The 22,500-nt window shown below is 40.7% G+C and overlaps 2 protein-coding genes across 2 annotated transcripts in view; both read left to right on the top strand.

Moving 5' to 3' along the window:
• The window catches only part of LOC134059632 (NLR family CARD domain-containing protein 3-like), a 60,855-nt gene that overhangs the window by 37,206 nt on the left and 1,149 nt on the right, over positions 1 to 22,500 (top strand). The window contains exons 14-15 of the mRNA XM_062516074.1: positions 21,246 to 21,419; positions 22,073 to 22,246. Of these exons, the coding sequence (XP_062372058.1) occupies positions 21,246 to 21,419; positions 22,073 to 22,246 (348 nt within the window). The remainder of the gene's footprint in view (positions 1 to 21,245; positions 21,420 to 22,072; positions 22,247 to 22,500) is intronic.
• On the top strand, positions 14,029 to 17,141 carry LOC134059789 (ribonuclease inhibitor-like). Its single transcript, XM_062516292.1, has 4 exons — positions 14,029 to 14,158; positions 14,583 to 14,713; positions 16,545 to 16,718; positions 16,961 to 17,141. The coding sequence occupies exons 2-4, from the start codon at positions 14,706 to 14,708 to the stop codon at positions 17,136 to 17,138; spliced, it is 360 nt and encodes a 119-aa protein (XP_062372276.1). The 5' UTR covers positions 14,029 to 14,158; positions 14,583 to 14,705; the 3' UTR covers positions 17,139 to 17,141.

A 22,500-nucleotide genomic window follows, 5' to 3' on the forward strand; every position in this document is an offset into this window, starting at 1 on the left:
GCAGAGCAGCTAATTAGTGAGATCACCTGTGTTAAGTGCACAGGTAGAACCAATACATGGTTGGATTTTTACTCTCTGAAGCTGACTTTTCCACCTCTGCCTTGAACTCTCCTCAACGCTCACCACTGCTGCTGAACGGGCCGTAACTGTGTTTTATTGTCTCTCAGTGTGTGAGTGTCCTCTCCTACCTGTGGTGCTGCTGGTCATTCTTGGTGCTCTTGTCCAGCCTTGCTGTCCTGTGGTCCTGGAGGCCTACGCTGTTGTGAAGACTGCCTTGGCTGCGCCGGATGTCTGTTGGGTTTGTGCTGCTGGGACCTGGGCTCTTGACTATTGAAACGTTGGCCACTAGGTGACATGTAATTTAATTACATGCAAACATCTTATATTTATTTGATTCCACTTTACAAGTCAAATTACATTAGGAATCAAATCTCCTGAATAATCCAGTAGATTAAAGCAGTTCAGCAATCTTATCTAATGTGAATTCAGGTTCAAGGGTAGCCTGGCAAGACAAACTTTTTTTTTTTTTTGCGAATAGATTTCTAGGCAAGGCAAGGTTTATTGGTAGAACTATCCAAAAGCAAACAGAATCATTTGAACTATGCCCATTGATCATGCTATCTTGTGCAGTAGGCCTAGAAAATAAAGCACAGACTCCTAATGACTAATGTTCGATTTTAAAAGATTGAGCTTAGTATAGTGATAGCCAGACTAGTGAATCACTGCAGCGCCTCCAGAATGTGTTGGTAACCTATACCAATTATTTGGTAGCCTGCATTCCTTCAATTTCCTTGATTACGATGAGGTCTGGTCTCCACTGTGCATATAAATTCTAAGGTAAATAGCGCCGCTTAGTGGTGAGAAAATAAAAGGTGTGCAAGAGATTTAGAAGCGAAAGTAAACTAGAACGATCGGAATACCAGGAAGGAATACCTGGAAGGAAGACGAAGTCAACACCCTGCTCAACAAGTAAAGCTTTTGATATAGCCTAGGATATGAAACATAGCCATTATCAGTTTATCTGCGAAGTGAGGCTACTAACACACCTAAAACATGTAACACATTTCTTTTTATCGGGACATGGGTATAATGGCGCAGAACAAGACGAACTAAAGGTGGGTGTTGAGCTTCTTTTATGGATATATCATCAGCAGTGTTGCACTAACGTGTTTAAAAAGAGTGTATTTGATAAATGAGCTAGGACTGAACATTTATAACTTTTTGTGTTTCATGACCTTGGCGTTCAGTCTTAATCATGTGCGCGTTCCACAGTAGCCTGTTGATTGCGTATGAGGAAACCATTTAGCGCTCCGTGCACAGGCCTAGCCTCCATTTTAGGCTGAATAGGCTCATAGCTAGGCTATGATTTAGTACTTTACTAATCACCGAATCGAGTCATTATTTGTTCTGTTGGCTATGTACATGTTAGATTAAATTAATTTATATGATAAACTGTATTGTAATTGTGCGGAGTAGGCTACAAGCACAGAGATCTAAAAGCAGCGTCCAGCCAGAGGTGCAGAAAAAGCAGTAGGTCTGAAATACAGAGTACATTTGAAAGAATAATGTAGGTAGTGCAGTGTGAACAGATTAGTGCATTATGAACAGTTATGACATAGTGCACTGCAGAATAAACACTAGACAAATGTATACAGCTACGTATGTCTAAGTGTAAGGGTGTGTGTGTGTGTGTGTGTGTGTGTGTGTGTGTATTAACAGCAGCATTATAAGAGCTGTATGAATATGAGTATGTGTGATATGACCTCAGATACAGTATGTAGTTGACTATGGAGTATAGTCTACAGCAGGGCTCTTCAATTAGCGGCCCGCGGGCCGGATCCGGCCCCCGAGATACTTTGTAGTGGCCCTTGAAGTGTTAGCTGATGTTATTATGAGCAAATCCTTATGATCGGTAGAGACGTAAATAGCTGGTGGAAAACACGATAATTGAGGTGCAGTGATAGGCTACACTGCGAGTAGCGCCTACCCAGCAAACAATAGGCTCTGTGTGGAACAATCAACGTTCGAACCGGAAAACAGAATTCAGAACTTCCGCTTTTCACTTCCGCACATTGCAACGCTAGTTACCTGCAGCGGTAGATGATCTCCTCTGAAGTAACTGTGAAATTTGGCTAATTATAGTACAATTCTGATTTTTGACTAAAACGTTCCTGTATTTGTCTTCATTAAAATGTCACGATTATTAATAAATCAAAACCGGCAACATCCGCTCAGCAGTTTTAATGCTGAGATGCTGTGTCTGGGGAAAGTTTCCACCCGTTCCCATGATGGGGCCTTGAGTCTGCCAAATCGATATGGGTCCGAAACATTATGCGTGATAATTTCGTGATACGAAGACACTATACGGTCTGCAGTCGGCATTTTATGTCGGGAGATATAACTGAAGGGGCCGACGCTGTTTGAAACCCGTGTTGTTCGCCTGAAAACAACTTCAGCCTGTCGGTCGCTCGGCAAAGCGTATGGCAGAGGACACAGCGGCAAGGGGAGGACGAGGAGCTGATCGATGCCAGCGTGTCTTTGAGGTGTCACGACTATCCTGAACCTTCAGTTTTGGATCTGGCATGCGAGAAAATGTCAGCACAGCAGCAGGCCATCAGCTACAGAAGCGACTGGAGGAGTTGTCGTTACTAGAAAGTTTCAAGAGCTCCGATGAGGACATTAATACCAGGTAGGAAAAAAGTTATACATTTAGGCTGCTTCAGTTCTGAGTCAATTCTGCTCCTCCTTCTGTGTGTGCTTTTTATGTTACACTTGTTTATCATTTGGCTGCCAATTTCTAATTTCAGACAAAGGCAGACATTATTTGTTGACTGTTTAAAAAACATATTCACGTTATATGAGGGCAGTGATGGGCAAGTTACCAGCTGCTCTATATTAAATGAAGCTTAACTACACAAAAGCTACCTAAAGACTAAATGTTGAAGTTATACATTTCACTAAAGTAGTTTGTTACATCAGAAGATACTTTTTAATTTCCAAACCAATAAAGTAAACCAGCTTCATGACAAGTAAGTGTATGGCAATAAAATAGCCAACATAACTCAGCATAAAATAAGTAACTTAATTGCCTTGATGTACACATGCTATAACACATGTTCAGTTCAAAAACAATATCCAAAATCAATTTGAGAAAAACAGGCTGCACGTAGTAGTGACAGGAAGGTAAAGCATACTGAGAGGAGTGTGCATATGTGGCCTACTGAGAAATGTGCATAGGCTTTGTGGCCCAAATTAGATTTGCCCATTTCTTAAGTTTGCAGGATAAACTGTAAGCTAACTTTTTACTGTAACTCAAGCTCTTAACTCTAACACTTCTAAGTACTTCGACAGCCAATTTCATAGACATTGCTTAACAAAACCCCACAATAGACTACCACCAACATCTTTGCCAACACAATTCCGTTGCTTCATCTCTGTCATGGAAAATTTGTTTGTCTTTCAAAATTATAAAGAATATAGCTTAAATGATTGATGTATGGTTGGTCAGAAGGAAGCGTTGAGCTCCACAAATGCACCACATGAAAAAAAACAGCTAAGCTATTGAAAAGCTATCTGCTTCAGAAAATCTACCACCAAGCTACTGAAAAAATGTAGTTAAGCTAGTGTCTTCGCTACAAGTAGTGAAGCTACTGCCCCTCACTGTATCTGGGTCCTAGCAAGCTAGGTCATCTGTCACCAACTTGGGTGTTAAAATGGACCCACAACTCACTTTTGACACCCACATCAAACATCTCTGCAAGACTTCATTTTACCACCTCAAGAACATTGCCAAACTCCGTCCAGCTCTCACCCTGGGCGATGCAGAGAAGCTCATCCACGCCTTTGTTTCCTCCAGGCTGGACTATTGCAATGCACTCCTCATTGGGATCTCTGGCAAGAGCATCCAGAGACTTCAATACATCCAGAACAGTGCTGCCAGGATCCTGATGAGGGTGCGCAAGCATGAACATATCACCCCCATTCTGAAAAGTCTCCACTGGCTCCCGGTTAATTTCAGAATAGAGTATAAGATCTCACTCCTCACCCACCAGTGCATATATGGACATGCTCCCCTCTACCTACAGGAACTCCTCACCTCTGTTATCCATTTGCATTATAATTTTGTAGCACTTTGAGATTGTCCATAATATAAAGTGCAATACAAATAAAATGTATTATTATTATTATTAGCCCAGATATTAAGCAATAGAGAATGGATGTTTTCAATATAGACATCCACCCACCCCCCCCCCCCCCCCCCCCCCACACACACACACACACACACACAAACTTCCACGTAGGACTGTAAACCGCTTCTCAAAGAAGATGCTGATACTGAAGCACAAATGTAATGCATGTGACATGCACTACTTCATGGGAGACATTTTGAAAAGTTGATTGCAATTCCGCTGCTTATGCTGTATGGGTACAATCCAACGTGGTCTTACAATGCAATTTGATCTTTTTCACAGATTTGCCAGCTACCGCCATTTTCATGCATTTTGCCTCCAGATTGAACCTGCTACAAGGAGAATTGTCCGTTTTGGACAGTCAGCGACATCCACAATTCTGGATACGACTGTTGACCCACTGCGTAGACCAGTAGGCATCTGATTGTCTGTGTTTTTATGTTGTGAAAATAAAAGAAAATGACAAGAATTTGAAAATTGAATTGAATGTGTTCGGATGTACTGTACTGCTATGCTGTTACAAACACTTTTGTCTTGTACAATGTCCGGGGTTCCCACTCTTAAGTCAAATGTAAAATTCCATGACATTTCCTTGACAAAACCCCTGAATTTCCATTTGTGACCCTGTAAAGCGGAACCAGTCGTTTCGGTAAAATGTATTAAATTAAGTTATTGTGCTCACGTGAACGGCCATAAACTAAGCTTTCCAACGATATGTATATCGAGGGTATTACACAAACTATCGCTAAGATAACAGCATCCAAAGTTGACATGGTTCTCCTGTCAAGATATGCCAGAAGAGGAGAAATCACCTTTTTAAGCGGCGCGTGCACAACGGGAATGACAGCAAATATGTTGAATCTTCGCCGGGTTTAACAGTCAAAACGTATGTTTTTCCGTGAAATGCGTTCACGATATGAAACTGTAGACGGTATACAGTCGAATTATGCGAAAACGTGAAATTCAACATTTACCCCGGAAATTTGTTATTGTTGATTTTCTCAAAATAACGTTGTGCGCAAAACGACTGATTTCGCTTTGAATGGTCACATTTGTTAAGTTACTACACTATATTGCCAAAAGTATTCGCTCACCTGTCTTGACACTCATCTCTATTTTACCAACACACAACATGCCTCAAGTGCGTGTCACTAGGTCAGTCTCCATGGCCCTCCACCCAGTGCCCTCATGCAATAATGGCTTTGGGCAGAGATCCTTCATACACACTACCAGAGTCTGGAATGACATTCCTCAACACATTAGAGAATTACAATCCATCACACAATTCAAAAAACACTATAAACTACTACTCCTCAATACATACACTTGCAAACACTGACCTCTAAACTACTGTCTTTGTTAAGTCTGATGTCTATGTTTGCCTTTTGTTGTATGTAAATGTGATGTATGATGTGCTTTGTCCCTGTTACTTGTTATATGTAATGCAGAACAGGAACCTGCTGGAAATCAGCTTCTCACTGGGTCAGGCCCGTTTTAAACTGTAACTCTGTTACTTTTAATACTTTCCTGTATAATAAACATGAAATGAAAATGAAATGAAATTACTCACATTTGAACTTCAGTCACATCCCATCTTTAATCTGTAGGGTTTATGATGACGTCGGTCCACCCTCTGCAGCTATAACAGCTTCAACTCTTCTGGGAAGACTTTCCACAAGGTTTAGGAGTGTGTGTATGGGATTTGATGTTCTATTGGGTTGAGGTCAGGACTCTGTCCTGTCCAGTCAAGTTCATCTACACCAAACTCTGTCTATAATGTTATAGCTGCAAAGAGTGGACCGATGTCATAATAAACCCTACGGATTAAGGATGGGATGTGACTGAAGTTCATATGAGAGTCAAGACAGGTGAGCGAATACTTTTGGCAATATAGTATAATGAAAGGCACAATATACCGACCAATGATTTCAGAGCAGTCATGTAGCGGTCAAGATCCTTTTAAAGCGGGAGATGAATAAATGGGCATTGAATAAACAAAGTTGAGCTACTCAAACAAACCGTAAAGTTAATAACCAAATATACACCATATACACAAATTCTGTGTGGAAATATTTGTATTAATGTATTTTGGCAAGTGAATTTGAAACTGCTACAACACAATTCAGCAATGAGCTGTTTGAAAGAGCAGTGTGATTACACACTGCTGTGCCAGCTTTGCACGAACACTGTCTGGAGGTCATGACGACAGGTTCTGAATCACGAAGCACTATCTGTGTAGAAAACACAAAGAGACCATTGGACAAACATTCACACTGATGTATCCTTTGCAGTGAAGTTTGTTACTTAAACAGTAGTCTGAACAGACCACTAAATTAAAAATGGGTCTAGTAAGGTTGCTGGAGCAAGTTTGTTGACAAGGGGGTTCCTACAAATCTACTAGCCTACAATAACTGCAACAGACTGCGAAATTGAACAGAATACCCAAACCCATCCCTAAACATTAGCCTACTCAAGCTGTGTGGTTTTTCATTCTTCTGCATGACCTGTGTGAATGTTGCACCCCATATGTTGAAAATATGAATACAAGTGTTTTGATTCGTTTGTGCACGATTGTGCAGGCAAAATAAACATTTGTGCACAAACGTTTTTAAGGATATTAGCCTAAACTTTAACTTCGTGACCTGGGGTCACTCGCCAGCAATAACGCTAATAACACAAGAAACAGTGCACAAATGTTCACACGAGTTTCAGCATGGACTTGTGAAAAGCTACTTTACACTGACAGTGTCATTATGTCTTAGTTTGAGACTGGTGGACAAGATACAGCATTCATTCATTCATTCAACAACATTTTTGCAATATGAAATACCAGCATAAACACACAGGATATCGCAGTCTTCATTTGATTGTTTTAATCGTCTGCGAGCAAAAATACAAGGCTGATAGTCTAGTTAGCAAACGCCATTAGCAAAAGCTATTTTGTACATGCAGCTGTTTTACAGCTCTTTTGAGTCACGGTGAAATGTCATTTTTTTGTACATATCTAATTTAGGTACACTTATGGAGTGGGTGCATGCGTTTCTTTATGAATCAGCCGTCTTAATTTGTATAGAAATATAGGTAACACACGTCTATATCTAAACATGATATTAGGTAGGCCTAATACACGTAAAAGGGCGGATAGGAGAAAACGTTAGTTACATAGGCTACATACCTTCATAATTATGAATAAACTCGGAAAAGTATACAATAAAGTACAATATATTTTTTACATGTACCCGGAGCTATGGACGTCCGTTTTGGCAATACGATATACATCTGAAATAGTTATTAATGATAGCTCCTGTAAACACCGGCTGTTTCTTTTAGGTCTATGGCTGTACAAGGTAGCATAACTCGCTGTGTTAACGAACGACCGGAAATCGATCGTTATGTTTTGTAGAACCCGGAAGAAAGTTCCACACAAACCCTATTAACGTTCTGCTAACTTTCACTAACGTTAGCTTTTGGTTCCCCTATGGTTCGTTTTTCAGCAACCTACTAATAACGTTTAGAGAACGTTATCTCCAGGTTGCCAAAACAAATAACGTTCCCCTAACGTTTTTACAACTAAAGAAAAAAACGTTATATTCTGGTTGAATCCCAGCAAGCAAATAACGTTAGCCGCTGGTTCTCCTGTGGTTAGTTTATCAGTAACCTTCTAATACCCTGGAGAGAACGTTAGCTCCAGGTTATCAAAGTTTCCCGAACTTTATTACAACTAAAGAAAAAAACGTTATATTCTGGTTGCATTTCTCTTTTCACACAACGTTGCTACTTATTTGTTTTTAGGTAGCCTATCTTATTTGTATAACCATATCGGTATTCTCTGGTTATGTGCGTGGGGTTGATTGATGAAAATCGCCCCAGAGTTTCTATGAGTTTCCAATTGAACACGGCCAGCAGCCACACTGCAAAGTCGGAATAATTTGTTGCAAAATCGACATATAGCCCTATTCTATTCTTCCCCCCTCTGTTGGATTGATATTCGGCCGACCAGCCAGCCCGTCAGCTAAAGGGCCCAGCGAAGCTAGGTTGAGAAACTTCCATCTCGGGTCCGTGAGTTCTGGGGTGTTGGTGTTTTAGCAGACTCAACCTCGCTAACTTTAAGACATTTGGATAACACAGAGATAAAGTTACTCACGTAGGCTGGCTGTATGGTATCGATCACATTCTTCACATCTCCATGCACTTGTTCCATTAAGTCCAACAGGCTTTAAAAAAACACTGTATAGGGTAAACCGGGTGGAAGAGCTAGCTAGCCATAGTCCCAGGCAGGCACACAACGACTTCATGCTAACTAATCTGACGAATAGTTTTGGATTAATCCATAATCGATTAGAGTGGCACCTGAAATGCATTCATGTTTTTAAAGCTTTATTTGTTATGAAAATATGATGATGAGGACTCTCATGAGGACTCAATGAATTCTTTCTCAAACGTTGAGACTGCATCTTAAACAGCACAATGTTCCCGGGGGAGAATTGTTTTATATTAACACGTCCAAGTTATAGCCTATGTTACTGTGCTGTTCACTCAGCCTATCCCACAATTCCCAGTCCCAATTTAAAACAAAATAAACCAAAATCCATCATAATTCTGAACCGAGGACTTTTAATGGCATACGATGCAATAAAAACAGCCTGTTTTGAATGTTGAAACAGTGTGTTAGGCTAGCGCCTGCTCTGCTTATGTTTTGATCTGACTAATCGTTTATTAGGAAAAGACACCGTAGACAAGAAAGTATTAGACCTAACCGCATTTAAGTACTTAGCTGACACTTGCACATGCTAACAAGCCGTATTCGTCGCAGTTCAGCAAGCAGCTAATGGTAAGTGAATTGTCATGCGTGTATAATGTCATTGCCTTAGTCATCAGAGACGTTCGCTCTCCCAGGTTGCAGATAGGCTGTCGCCGCAGACGGCAAGTGTACAGCGGAGCCATGCCTCGATGTCACTATAATTCTACATATTTTTTCCCCCTTTACACTTTGTTGCTGGGAGGTTAGGGGAACGTTAATGCAACCAAATATAGTAAAGTTCCCTAAAGGGTAGGAGAACGTTCTGCTAACCAAAATAAACAACCAGAAAAAAACGTAGTATTTTCGTCAAGAAAACTTTCCTGGGGAACCTTGTGGCAACTTTCGCAACTTTCAGGCAACGTTTTCCTAACCAGGAAAAAACGTTCTAAAAACGTTCTCCTAACCAGAAATTGTTAGCTGGGTATAAATAATGTTCTGTGAGGTGCGTTGCCGTTGTAGGCTACTTTGTTACTGGATATTATACAAAGAGGTGCCGTTGTAGGCTACTTTGTTACTGGATATTATACATTATAAAAGTTTAACTTTGGTGGCATCAGTTCTGTTGCATGCTCTCACTCGCTCTGAAGTCCTGCAGCCACTGCACCTCAGCCAATTGTACGTAACGTTTTGACCGAGTTGAACATAATATAAGTTCCATCTTAGCTTAGTTTCAACGTAAATTGCCACTACGTTGGAGTATTATAAGCTACTAACATTTTAACGGGTTGCACCACGCAAATAGTTTCAGCGTGAAACTAATACACATCCATCGCCTTGATGTCAAGTCCACTGTAAGTAATTGATTTGTGAACACGTTCATCCAGTTTAAATGGTGGGAACGTTAAATGTATGTTGAGAAGAGTTACATATGCGACCGATTACGCACATTTAATACATTTAAATACTGTTTGAAACCTGTTTGTGCCCAATGGAAATTGTATGGACCTAGCAGTTACTGCGCAAAGCTCAGATTCCATTGCTGTTAATGTTATCACAGATTTCATATTAGCCATAGCAATGCAGATCCAGTGTCACCTTCCCAATGCCTACCACTGTGGTAGTCTGGGCCTGTGGCAGAAATATTCCCAAAACACAAATACAACAAAATAACCACAAAATAATTATGCTTTTACAAAATGCAACATATTAGCAATATAGATTCAGTGTCACCTTCCCAATGTTGGCCTACCATTGTGGTAGTCTGGGCCTGTGGCAGAAATATTCCCAAAACACAAATAACCACCAAAAAATTATATTATCAGAGAATGTCTAGTAAGGGACGGGCTCTGATATTAAGCATTTACAAAATGCAACATTTGAACACCCATATTGGTGCTGTTTCTAGTTTATTGTATCTACATTTGTACGTAATTACTCATATTTCAAGCGGTATTTCTCCGGCCCCTCAGTTGTGATACTTTTCATGAACTGGCCCCTATTACAAACTAATTGAATAGCCCTGGTCTACAGTAATGATTAGCAGTGTTAACAGCAGTATTATAAGAGCAGTATAATTATGGGTATGTGTGATATGACCGATATGTACAGTTGACTATGGAGTATAGTCTACAGTAATGATTAGCAGTGTTAACAGCAGTGTTATAGGAGCAGTATAAATAAAGCTATGTGCAGTATGACCAAAGATCCTCTCCGCTTTAACCCTCTCTGGTATGACCACATTTACAGTTGACAATGGAGTATAGAGAAATACAGTAGCATCATACGAGCAGTATGTAAAGTACTGCAAGAGTGTGTGTGTGTGTGGGGGGGGGGGGGGGGGGGGGCTCTACACTGGCTGTTGGTCTTCTAGTCCTTCTCATTATCTAGTTTAGTATGTAGGCCATCAGAGTGTAGGCATGTCATTTTGATTTCATTGTAGAATATGCCATATTAATTTTGTGTACAACTTGTTTGGTATCAACAGCTACTTAAACCACATTATTTAACAAATAAATTATCAAAATGTACATTGTACTGCCATGGAATGTCACTGTAGTTCACTGTAGTGAAAATCACAACAGTGCATTTGAAGTAGGATATATTTCCAAGATATTATGCATACAAAAATACATATGTCTCTTAACTCTAAAGTGTTTAAAGAGTTGTACAGTATGTTAGAAAGATACTGTGAGAACAGCAGCAGCAGCATTGAGACAAATGTTAGTACACATTCTGATTGTTTTCATTGAAGCATAGGTGCCTCTCATGCAGCGTTTATACGTCCTCCCTCACTCCTCGATGCCTCGATCCTCACTGATCTACATAAAGAATGATGGGGGGGAAACAATGGGATAGTCTATCCAGTGTTAGTTATAGATCAGTGGGAACGCCCCTCGAGGATCGAGGAGGCATGTTGAGAGGCACCCCATGTCATGATCAGATTCATCTGGGTGCTCTGACAAATGGCTGAAACATGGAAAAACAAGTCAACACAAAGCAAAATTGAGAAATTGTTGTAATTTAGTAAAGAAGTAATTTGTGTTATTTGTATTGTAGCTTGTCATGATGAGATTCATTTGAATGATATGAGGAGTGGCTGAAACATGGAACAACAAGTCAACACAAAACAGGACAGCAGTCTGAAGGGGCAAAGGTAGGCTACTTAGCACATGATATAAGTTATGCTTCTTAAAGATGTTCCATTCTGTTCTTAGTTTAAAGGTGACCTAGAATGGAAATAATTTTTTTCTTGGTTTTCATGAATTATGAGAGGTTGTGCATAAACAAAGAGCTATCATGAACATGAGACATGGTTGTGCCCTCCTTCATATGGAAATCTTGAACTTAGAAATAGACACTAAAAAATGGGCGATTCCGCAAAACTGCTTGCTTGTGATGTCAGACCTCGCAAAGCCATTGAAGTTCAATTGGGGTTGCCAAAGAGGGCGCCATTTAGTCAAACAGACCATTTCAATACCCAGCCTAAATATATGGTTTTAATTAGTCTTGTAAACTTGCAATTTAGTTTATTTTTTTAAATCAAAGTTGAATATACTATTTTAACATCAGAGAACACAGTGCAATACTCAATTCATCCATTCTATAGGACCTTTAAAGGTGTTAAAAAGGTGTTAAGGCCACTTTAGAAAGAAAACAGAGACTTCTAACTGTAATTTTGTGGTGCTTTAAGGGCAGCTGTATACTGTATAGTTCCTTAGCTATTGTTTATTTGTGCAACAGGTATATGAACATGTTGCACATCTGTGTGATAGAGGATGAATGAAACAGTTAACACTGTTTCATTTATCCTACTTTTTAAGAATATCCCTACAATGTCTATAGCAAATAATTGTTGTTTTCACGCTACAGCTCACTCCATCATGAGAGGCCTCCATCACCTGTGCCCACTTGTGTGTCCATGAAGAGTGACCGGTCAAATGATCGCTTCATACACTTCCAACATGATGATGTCACAGATGGATCAAGGCAAGTCCATAAAACATTCATGCAATGAGCACTTTGTGGTTGATAACAGCTTACAGTATAATGAAAACAAACAGTTATCAATTTAATATCTGTGCCATTTTCTGGTTAAATTCATATAGTTTCTTCTATAGAAACAACTGCATTTTGAATAGAGTTCTGCTGTGTTAATGAGCTGAATATCCGACAAGCACTTGAATACTGAAGGGCTAAACACCCAAAAATGAAATACTGGTAGTCTACTTGCAAAAGTATCAAAACCAATCATTGATGATTAGTTGATTAGTTATTGGATGAAAACATTGCCAGTTGCTGATGAATCAGATCAAGATATTGCTCACTACATTAGCATGGTGCTATCTGTGCTATCTGTGTGCATCCATTTATGTGTAGGCATTTGTACTATAAAGAGTATCCCAGCTCTATATAGGACACAACATATTTTTGTCACAGATTTTATTTTTACACCACAGCTCATTCCATCATGAGAGGCCTCCATCACCTGTGCCCACTTGTGTGTCCATGAAGAGTGACCGGTCAAATGATCGCTTCATACACTTCCAACATGATGATGTCACAGATGGATCAAGGCAAGTCCTTAAAACAGAGCAGGTGATATAGGATCAAATGCATGCTTTATTTCCCCTGGGAAAGACTCAGTTACTGGATGGGATCTCCATCATGCATCACTCTTTGTACTTCTATTTAGATCAGGGGTCAGAAACATTTTACGCCATTAATACCAAACATGTGTTTTCCCTTTCCCTTAAGAGCCATACAATAGTTAATTTGATTTGTTTACCATACTACCATACGACTTTCTGTCGTATTGACTGCAAAAGTTGTGCAGCAAGTAGGCCAAATCATTAAGGTTTGGGAGAGATTTGGGCTGGTCGTCCTATGTGATGACACAGTCGCAGACTGCATTATCTGCTTTGACTGTGAGGCGTCGTACAGATATGATGGACATAAGACAGGTGCATCAAACCTGATTGGGCATTCATGCCGTGGGTCAGTTCCACAGCCTAACAAGCCTGTCACACAAACACCCTCAAATCAGCCCTTAGTATCAGCATTTCTGAAATATAAGGTGCCACTGACAGCATAATCTAAACTAAATCAAACAGGATGGTCTTCAATATGTAGGATGCAGATGTTATACATCTTATAATGCTAATTCCAACTTCCTTTCAGTAGATAGATTTCTGGTCCAGATCATCAAAATCTGAAGTTTAGGCATCTGGCAGATATCAGTGTTTTACAAATGCTTGCATGCACAACTAATGGAAGTCTGTTTGTGGTTTTTTTGTCTTAATTACTCAGTGGTCAAATGGAAGAATGCAAACCAGATGCTGTCAGTGACCAGTTTAGCCAGGGGGACCTCAAGCACATATTCCAGGTCTGGATGCAGCTATATCATGCTGCACTGATATACACACTTTGACAAAATGACATTCACAATGACATTTGACATTCACAATGCAGAACAATAATAATATGGACTTATTGAAAAGCTGGGTATTGTAGTGCAAACTATAACCAGATATTTGTACACCAGGTGCTTGAGGAGAAGATCATCACCTTTGTGAAGAATGAGCTGAAGAGATACAGAGTCCAGATTACCAAGAAAACTTTGATGATAAAGAGCAGGATGAGAGTGATGCCAGAGAAGGGGCTCTCAAGATGGCACTGCACTTCCTGAGGAACATGGAACAGAACAATATTGCTGACAGACTGCAAGAAAGTAAGACATGTTCCTTTAATTGCATTTCCTATGGTTTTGATCAATAAAACAGAGAGCTACATCAGAGAAACAGAAAATAATTTCAATTTTTTTTTAATTTAATTGAATTTATAGAGCGCCAAAATATTACACGTCTCATGGTGCTTTACAGAGTGTTAAACAAACAGAGAGAGTCCATGAGTAACAGTAGCGAGGAGTCCAGTGTAGGGAATACATTTGTCTTAGAAAATGTCTTAAAAAAGCTATTTCTGATGTCAGTGTTTATGCATTGTATGTAGATATGTAGATATTTATTTCCATTTGAATTGAACATCAATAAGGAACTAAAAGGCATGGTGTAAAAGACACATTGGACATATTGTCTTGAGTGTTGGTGGCTGGCTAACATTATTTTGTTTTTGACATGATTTATGCTTTTCTGTAGTTGAACTTTGTGTAGTGTGGCAGACTGAACTGAAGAGAAATCTCAAGAACAAGTACCAGAGTGTGTTTGAAGGAATGCCCAAACAAGGGAGCTCTGCTCTGCTAGAGAAGATCTACACTAGGGATGCAACGGTACAGTTTTGCCACGGTTCGGTTTGTATCACGGTTTTTGGGCCACGGTAACGGTTCGGTTTCAATATATCAATATTATCTTGGCTCTAGCATACAGGAGGCTATATTTGCCTTTTCTATTTCAAATCAACAATGTGCTTCTACTTACACTTGCAGAGAAAATATTAAATGCATAGCCTGACACAGATGAAGCAGAATCACAAAAATGTATTAAAAGAAAAGAACACCATCATTGCCTTCTGTCATAAACAGGCAATGTTATCCATAGTGCAGTGCAGCATAAAGTAATGTGTAGTTATTTATTTAATAAACTCACTGTTCTTCACACATTTAAAGAAAATACTTAACTGTTATACACCCTCAAAAAAGTAGTGAACAATTCTGAAAATCTTCTCAAAATAATTGGTGAGGTAGTATTATGTGTAGTTTCAAATGGATATTTGATTTGGGAGTGCCTGCCCTGTCCTCTTTTATGAACGTAAAAAATGTAAACATAGACAAAAGTGCAGTGCAGCATTAAAAATATTAGAACAATGAAATGAACATTATTGCAACCTGTTGTCGGGGGGGCAATATTCCGAGAAGAAAGTGGCAAATTTGCCACTTCACAAAGTGTCTGTTTCCCCTGTGTCTCCTGTCGTGTGTGTGTGTGTGTGTGTGTGTGTGTGCGTGTGTGTGCGAGAGAGTTGTGTGATTGACGAGTGGACGAGCGATTGACTGATTTAGCAGTGAGTTTATTGTTTTTCGAGTGGACACCTCCCGCTGCCCGTAGCCTAGCATGTACAACGTCAGGAAAATAAATGACCCGAGTTTGGAATGACATGTCAGCCTCCCCATCTCCTATAACCTCCCATCCCTACAATATTTTCCAGTAAACTATCAAAAAGAGAATACACTCAGCTGTGTCGGCGTCACGCTTTCTTAGGCTACTCTAGCGCGAGCAATCAACGCAGGGCAGAAACCACCGGTTACACTGTTACACACAGACTTTATAATGTGGCAAATTTTCGACCTTCTAAAGTGGCAAATTTGCGTCTTTACAAAGTATATATACGTGGCCCTAATACGCCGTCGTATTCGTTATGTCTTTGGGAATTATAGGAATATTGTTGTCGAAAGGCTGCAGCAATGGATGGTTGGGTTTTCGGTGGCAAACTAACTCTCCGTGCTGCTCCACTTAAGGTTACAGCCGGGTGATGAAGGCGCAAGTGGGCCGACATGTTGGATGTGTTATCTTTATTGGGTGATCGTTGTGAAGCAGTGCTTGCAATGCACACTGTGCTTTGTTTACTGACGGTCTTTTTGCCTTGTTCGTGGGCTACTTCAAATGTCGCCATGATCATGCAGCCGCCGGTAAAGTTTGTTTCTTCTCACATGACTCCTTCATTTGCATTTCAACGCGCTTATTGGCTCTTGGGAAATTCAGTAAAATTCTGATTGGTTGTTGCAAGGTTGACGAGAGGCAAGCTGAACAGTCAGAGAAAACGCATCCCCCGGGTCCTAAGCACTCCTCTCTATCGCTCCCAGGCTACGCGCGCGCAATAACCTTGTATTAAATAAAAAGTTTAATGTCGCGTATACCGAAATATTGCGGTTTAGGTGAGTCTATTGAACCGAACAGGCCAAACCGAACGGTTCAATAAATTATTGAAAACCGTTGCATCCCTATGATACAGTGATGTTGTTGATGGGAGGGGGGGTCTTCACATAGCAGTGATTTTGTCTAGTGGGGGGTGGGGGTCTTTTTATCAAATAGCAGTGATGATGTCTGTTGTGTGAAAACATATTGTGTGTTTTTTGGTGCATTGACTAAATAATAATTTCCTTTCAGGCTCTCTGACTGCAGTATCACTGAGAGGAGCTGTGCAGGTCTGGCATCTGTCCTCACCAAAGCATCTTCAAAGCTGAAAAATCTGGACCTCAATGACAACAGTGTTGGAGATAATGGTGTCCAAGAACTGTGTAGTGGACTCGGTAACCCAAACTGTACACTGGAGACACTCGGGTAAGACATTTCAGTATTTCTCAATAAGACATTTCAGTATTCCTTAATAAGACATTTCAGTATTTCTCAATAAGACACATGATACAGTGATGTTGTTGACGGGAGGGGGGGTCTTCACATAGCAGTGATTTTGTCTAGTGGGGGGTGGGGGTCTTTTTATCAAATAGCAGTGATGATGTCTGTTGTGTGAAAACATATTGTGTGTTTTCTGGTGCATTGACTAAATAATAATTTCCTTTCAGGCTCTCTGACTGCAGTATCACTGAGAGGAGCTGTGCAGGTCTGGCATCTGTCCTCACCAAAGCATCTTCAAAGCTGAAAAATCTAGACCTCAATGACAACAGTATTGGAGATAATGGTGTCCAAGAACTGTGTAGTGGACTGGGTAATCCAAACTGTCCACTGGAGACACTCGAGTAAGACATTTCAGTATTCCTTAACCCTATGAGCCCGACGGACGCAAAGTGCGTCAAAAAACACACACATTTTCTTTGTTACATTGCTCCGCTATTATTAGTCACAGCGAGATGAAACTTATATTGCAGGAAAAAGGAGAACCGGGGCTTTCCAACGATACTAAACACTTGTCTGTACAATCAAGTATGAAAATAAAATAAAATGATGAAGTTAAATCAAAGTATATCATATTTACAGTCTATAATTGCTCTGCGTTCACCGGCGCATCCAGAACTCTCGCTTGAATTACTCGCGGACCACGCATCGCACAGACATGACACGCATATCAAATGAAAGAGGAGAAGCCGAGCTTTGCATTGATACCAAATACATCGATCATTTCGTATGATAAAATCAGATGAAGTTACAAACAAATAATAATGTCATATAGCTTTGGCTACCTTTACTCTCGTTTGATTTCCTCGTGAAACCGCTATCAAAAAGGTATGGCACGCATGTCAGATGAAAGAGGAGAGCTAGAGCTATCCACAGATAGCAAATACAACCTTCTAGGCCATAAAACAGACGAAGTGACAGCAAAATAATAACTTCATTTAGCTCCACTTACCTCGTGTTTTTGTGTGGCATAATAGCCTATGTTCATAATCCAATGTTATCATGTGTTTCTCTATGACAAGTCACGTTCATAACACGGTTTTGAGATCCTAGCAAACTCCAAGACTCATATTGCATCCAAATTTGTTTGACAAATAAACACTTTTTGCCTTTACTTTGTTCATTGCAATGCAGTAAAACAAATATTATAGAGAATCATCATCTGTGCACATCATTTGTGCTACCGCAAACAAGTCATGTCAGATCAGCTAGTGTCACAAATATGGAGCGCAAAAAGTGGCAAAAAGTCATTTTGTCATCACTAAATAAAAATTGCCATTTATTTCTGGAAGGCACACACTACATATTTCTGTAAATTACTCAGCTCCAAAGTATACCTCCACCATGGTTCTTATATTGCCGTGTTCAAGACAGTCAGGCCTACATAACCATGTAACCATGTTTCGTCGAGATGTGAGCTTGCTGTGGTGAGATACACGTCAAAATGTAAGAATTTGTATAGTACGCTTTTCAAATTTGTATTATTTAAAAATCTAAATCAAATCAATGCAAGTATTTATACATGATATTGTGGCAGATCTGGATAGCCTAGACTGTGCTGAAAAAAACAATATGTAGCATGTGTGAATGGCACTTACAATGACCAGGATAAATGCTTCTAACTAGAGGCAGTGAAAATGCCCTTAAAACAGCTTAGGGCTCATAGGGTTAATAAGACATTTCAGTATTTCTCAATAAGATACATGATACAGTGATGTTGTTGTTGGGGGGGGGGGGGGGGGGGTGTCTTCACATAGCAGTGATTTTGTCTAGTGGGGGGTGGGGGTCTTTTATCACATAGCAGTGATGTTGTCTGTTGGTGTTTTTTGGTGCATTGACTAAATAATAATTTCCTTTCAGGCTGTCTGACTGCAGTATCACAGACAAAGGCTATGCTAGTCTGGCTTCAGCCCTGAAGGTAAATCCCAAACACCTCAGAGAGCTTGATCTCAGAGGAAATGATCCAGGGAAATCTGGAGTCAAACTGCTTATAGACCTGAAGGAGGATCCACAGTGTACACTGAGAAATGTCCAGTAAGTATTTCTGGAAGAACCGTGGACAGTCCAGTTGTGTATCAAATGTTGTCAAATGCTTCACATGGAGATATCAAGCTTGTGAAGATTCAGACTGCTTGCAGTTGACTTTGTTGTGGTGGAGACACCTGCTGTAGAAATTCAGTTGGTCTGTTATGAATATGATATTTGAAGAGACAAGATGAGCTTAGGGCCTGCAGAGAAAACTGAATCTATAAGATTTAAAGCTGCAGCACCAGGCCAAGCAGATAAAATAATAACACACACATAAATGGGTAGGAATACACCCTTTCCCCTGAAAACAGCACATGTAAAAACAGCTCATCATTTCATTATTTCTCGATTGTCTGTCTTTGTGTCTTTCAATGCCCACATCAGTGATGATTATGTCAGGTGAGATGAAAGGTGTGTTGTCCTCCTTATGTGTCCAGGTTCCTGAAGAGTAGTGCTGCTGAGGAAGTCTGTGCTGCTGTGGCTTCAGCTGTGGGTTCAAACCCCTTACTCATGACTCAGCTGAATCTGAGTGGGCACATACCAGAAGCCTTGGGAGTGACTCAGCTGTGTGCTTTACTGCAGGATCCCCATTGCACACTGCAGACATTACGGTTAGTGGTTGTTGTTGCATTCACTTCACATAAAACAGCTGGGGTTAAAGGTGGTGTTGCTGATGGTGTTACAAAATCAATCATCATTGTTTTCTTAATCACATCAACATAAATAGACTATTCCATGTCCTTTCTTTTGCCATATAGAAGTGCAGTTTTGTGAAATGTACACAGTGCTGTGTGTTCAGTACAGTGAGGCTGTTTCATTGTAAGATGCTCTGATGTGTATCAGTGATGATAATGCAGCTGTAGCAGCAGCTGTAAAGGGGGGTGAGTGATGAATCTGATGTGTATCAGTGATGATAATGCAGCTGTAGCAGCAGCTGTAAAGGGGGGTGAGTGATGAATCTGATGTGTATCAGTGATGATAATGCAGCTGTAGCAGCAGCTGTAAAGGGGGGTGAGTGATGAATCTGATGTGTATCAGTGATGATAATGCAGCTGTAGCAGCAGCTGTAAAGGGGGGTGAGTGATGAATCTGATGTGTATCAGTGATGATAATGCAGCTGTAGCAGCAGCTGTAAAGGGGGGTGAGTGATGAATCTGATGTGTATCAGTGATGATAATGCAGCTGTAGCAGCAGCTGTAAAGGGGGGTGAGTGATGAATCTGATGTGTATCAGTGATGATAATGCAGCTGTAGCAGCAGCTGTAAAGGGGGGTGAGTGATGAATCTGATGTGTATCAGTGATGATAATGCAGCTGTAGCAGCAGCTGTAAAGGGGGGTGAGTGATGAATCTGATGTGTATCAGTGATGATAATGCAGCTGTAGCAGCAGCTGTAAAGGGGGGTGAGTGATGAATCTGATGTGTATCAGTGATGATAATGCAGCTGTAGCAGCAGCTGTAAAGGGGGGTGAGTGATGAATCTGATGTGTATCAGTGATGATAATGCAGCTGTAGCAGCAGCTCCTGGCACCGCCCATGAAAACACACACACACACACATACACACACATGACGCACACATGCACACACACACACACACACACAAACACACACACACACACACACACACACACAAACACACACACACACACACACACACACACACACACATACACACACACGACGCACACATGCACACACACACACACACACACACACACACACACACACACACACACACACACACACACACACACACACGACGCACACATGCACACACACACACACACACACACACACACACACACACACACACACACACACACACACACTCAAACAGTGTTGTAAATGTGACAGTAATGTTGATTGTCCAAAAGGAAATGAAGATGACGTATTTCTCCTACTTCTCTCTACAGCCTGGATAACTGCAGTATTAGAGAGGAAGGCTTCAGAGCTCTTGCATCAGCACTGAGATCAAACCCCTCACACATGAGAGAGCTGCAGCTGGGTGGGAATGAAGCAGGAGACTCAGGAGTGAAGCATCTTTCTTCTCTTCTGGAGGATCCCAACTGTAAACTGGAGAAACTAGAGTGAGTATCACCAGACCAAATACTGAGTTGCTATCAGTGCATTTGACGTTGTGTTTTATCTCTTTTTCTCACACGAACACACACACACACACACACACACACACACACACACACACACACACACACACCACTGAGTCAGTCAGTTACTGTCTCTCTCACTCAATTTTGTGATCTCTCACATTGTAACATTACGACACCATAGCATTATAGCACACACACACATACACACACACACACACACAAAACAAACACACACGCAAAGAGTATTGTAAATTTGACAGTAATGTTGATTGTCCTAAAGGAAATGAAGATGAAGTATTTCTCCTACTTCTCTCTACAGCCTGGGTAACTGCAGTATTGGAGAGGAAGGCTTCAGAGCTCTTGCATCAGCACTGAGATCAAACCCCTCACACATGAGAGAGCTGCAGCTGAGTGGGAATGAAGCAGGAGACTCAGGAGTGAAGCATCTTTCTTCTCTTCTGGAGGATCCCAACTGTAAACTGGAGAAACTAGAGTGAGTATCACAAGACCAACACACACACACACACACACACACACACACACACACACACACACACACACACACACACACACACACACACACACACACACACACACACACATCACTGACTCATTTCACTCATTACACCATGTCATTTCATGTAATTTATTTAGTTTAATGTTATACACACTCCACACACACACTCTATACACACTCCACACACACTCCATTACACACTCATCACACACTCCACACACACTCCATAAACACTCCATACACACCCCATACACACTCCATACACACCCCATACACACTCAATACATACACACTCCATTACACACTCCATACACACTCCATTACACACTCCATACACACTCCATACACACTCCATACACACTCCACACACACTCCACACACACTGCATAACACAATCTATATACACTTTTTAATGTTGTCTCAGGTAATAACTGCTGCCCTCTTTGTTTAGACGACACAATCACAACACACACACACACACACACACACACACACACACACACACACACACACACACACACACACACACACACACACACACACACACACAGAGTATTGTAAATTTGACAGCAATGTTGATTGTCCTAAAGCAAATGAAGATGAAGTATTTCTCCTACTTCTCTCTACAGCCTGGATGACTGCAGTATTGGAGAGGAAGGCTTCAGAGCTCTTGCATCAGCACTGAGATCAAACCCCTCACACATGAGAGAGCTGCAGCTGAGTAGGAATAAAGCAGGAGACTCAGGAGTGAAGCATCTTTCTTCTCTTCTGGAGGATCCCAACTGTAAACTGGAGAAACTACAGTGAGTATCACAAGACCAAATAACACACACACACACACACACACACACACACACACACACACACACACACACACACACACACACACACACACACACACACACACACACACACACACACACACACACACACACACACACACACACACACACACACACACACACACACACACACACACCACTGACTCATTTCACTCATTACACCATGTCATTTCATGTACTTTATTTAGTTTAATGTTATACACACTCCACACACA

This window comes from Sardina pilchardus, chromosome 16 (genome assembly GCF_963854185.1).
Source record: "Sardina pilchardus chromosome 16, fSarPil1.1, whole genome shotgun sequence".
NCBI lineage: Eukaryota > Metazoa > Chordata > Actinopteri > Clupeiformes > Clupeidae > Sardina > Sardina pilchardus.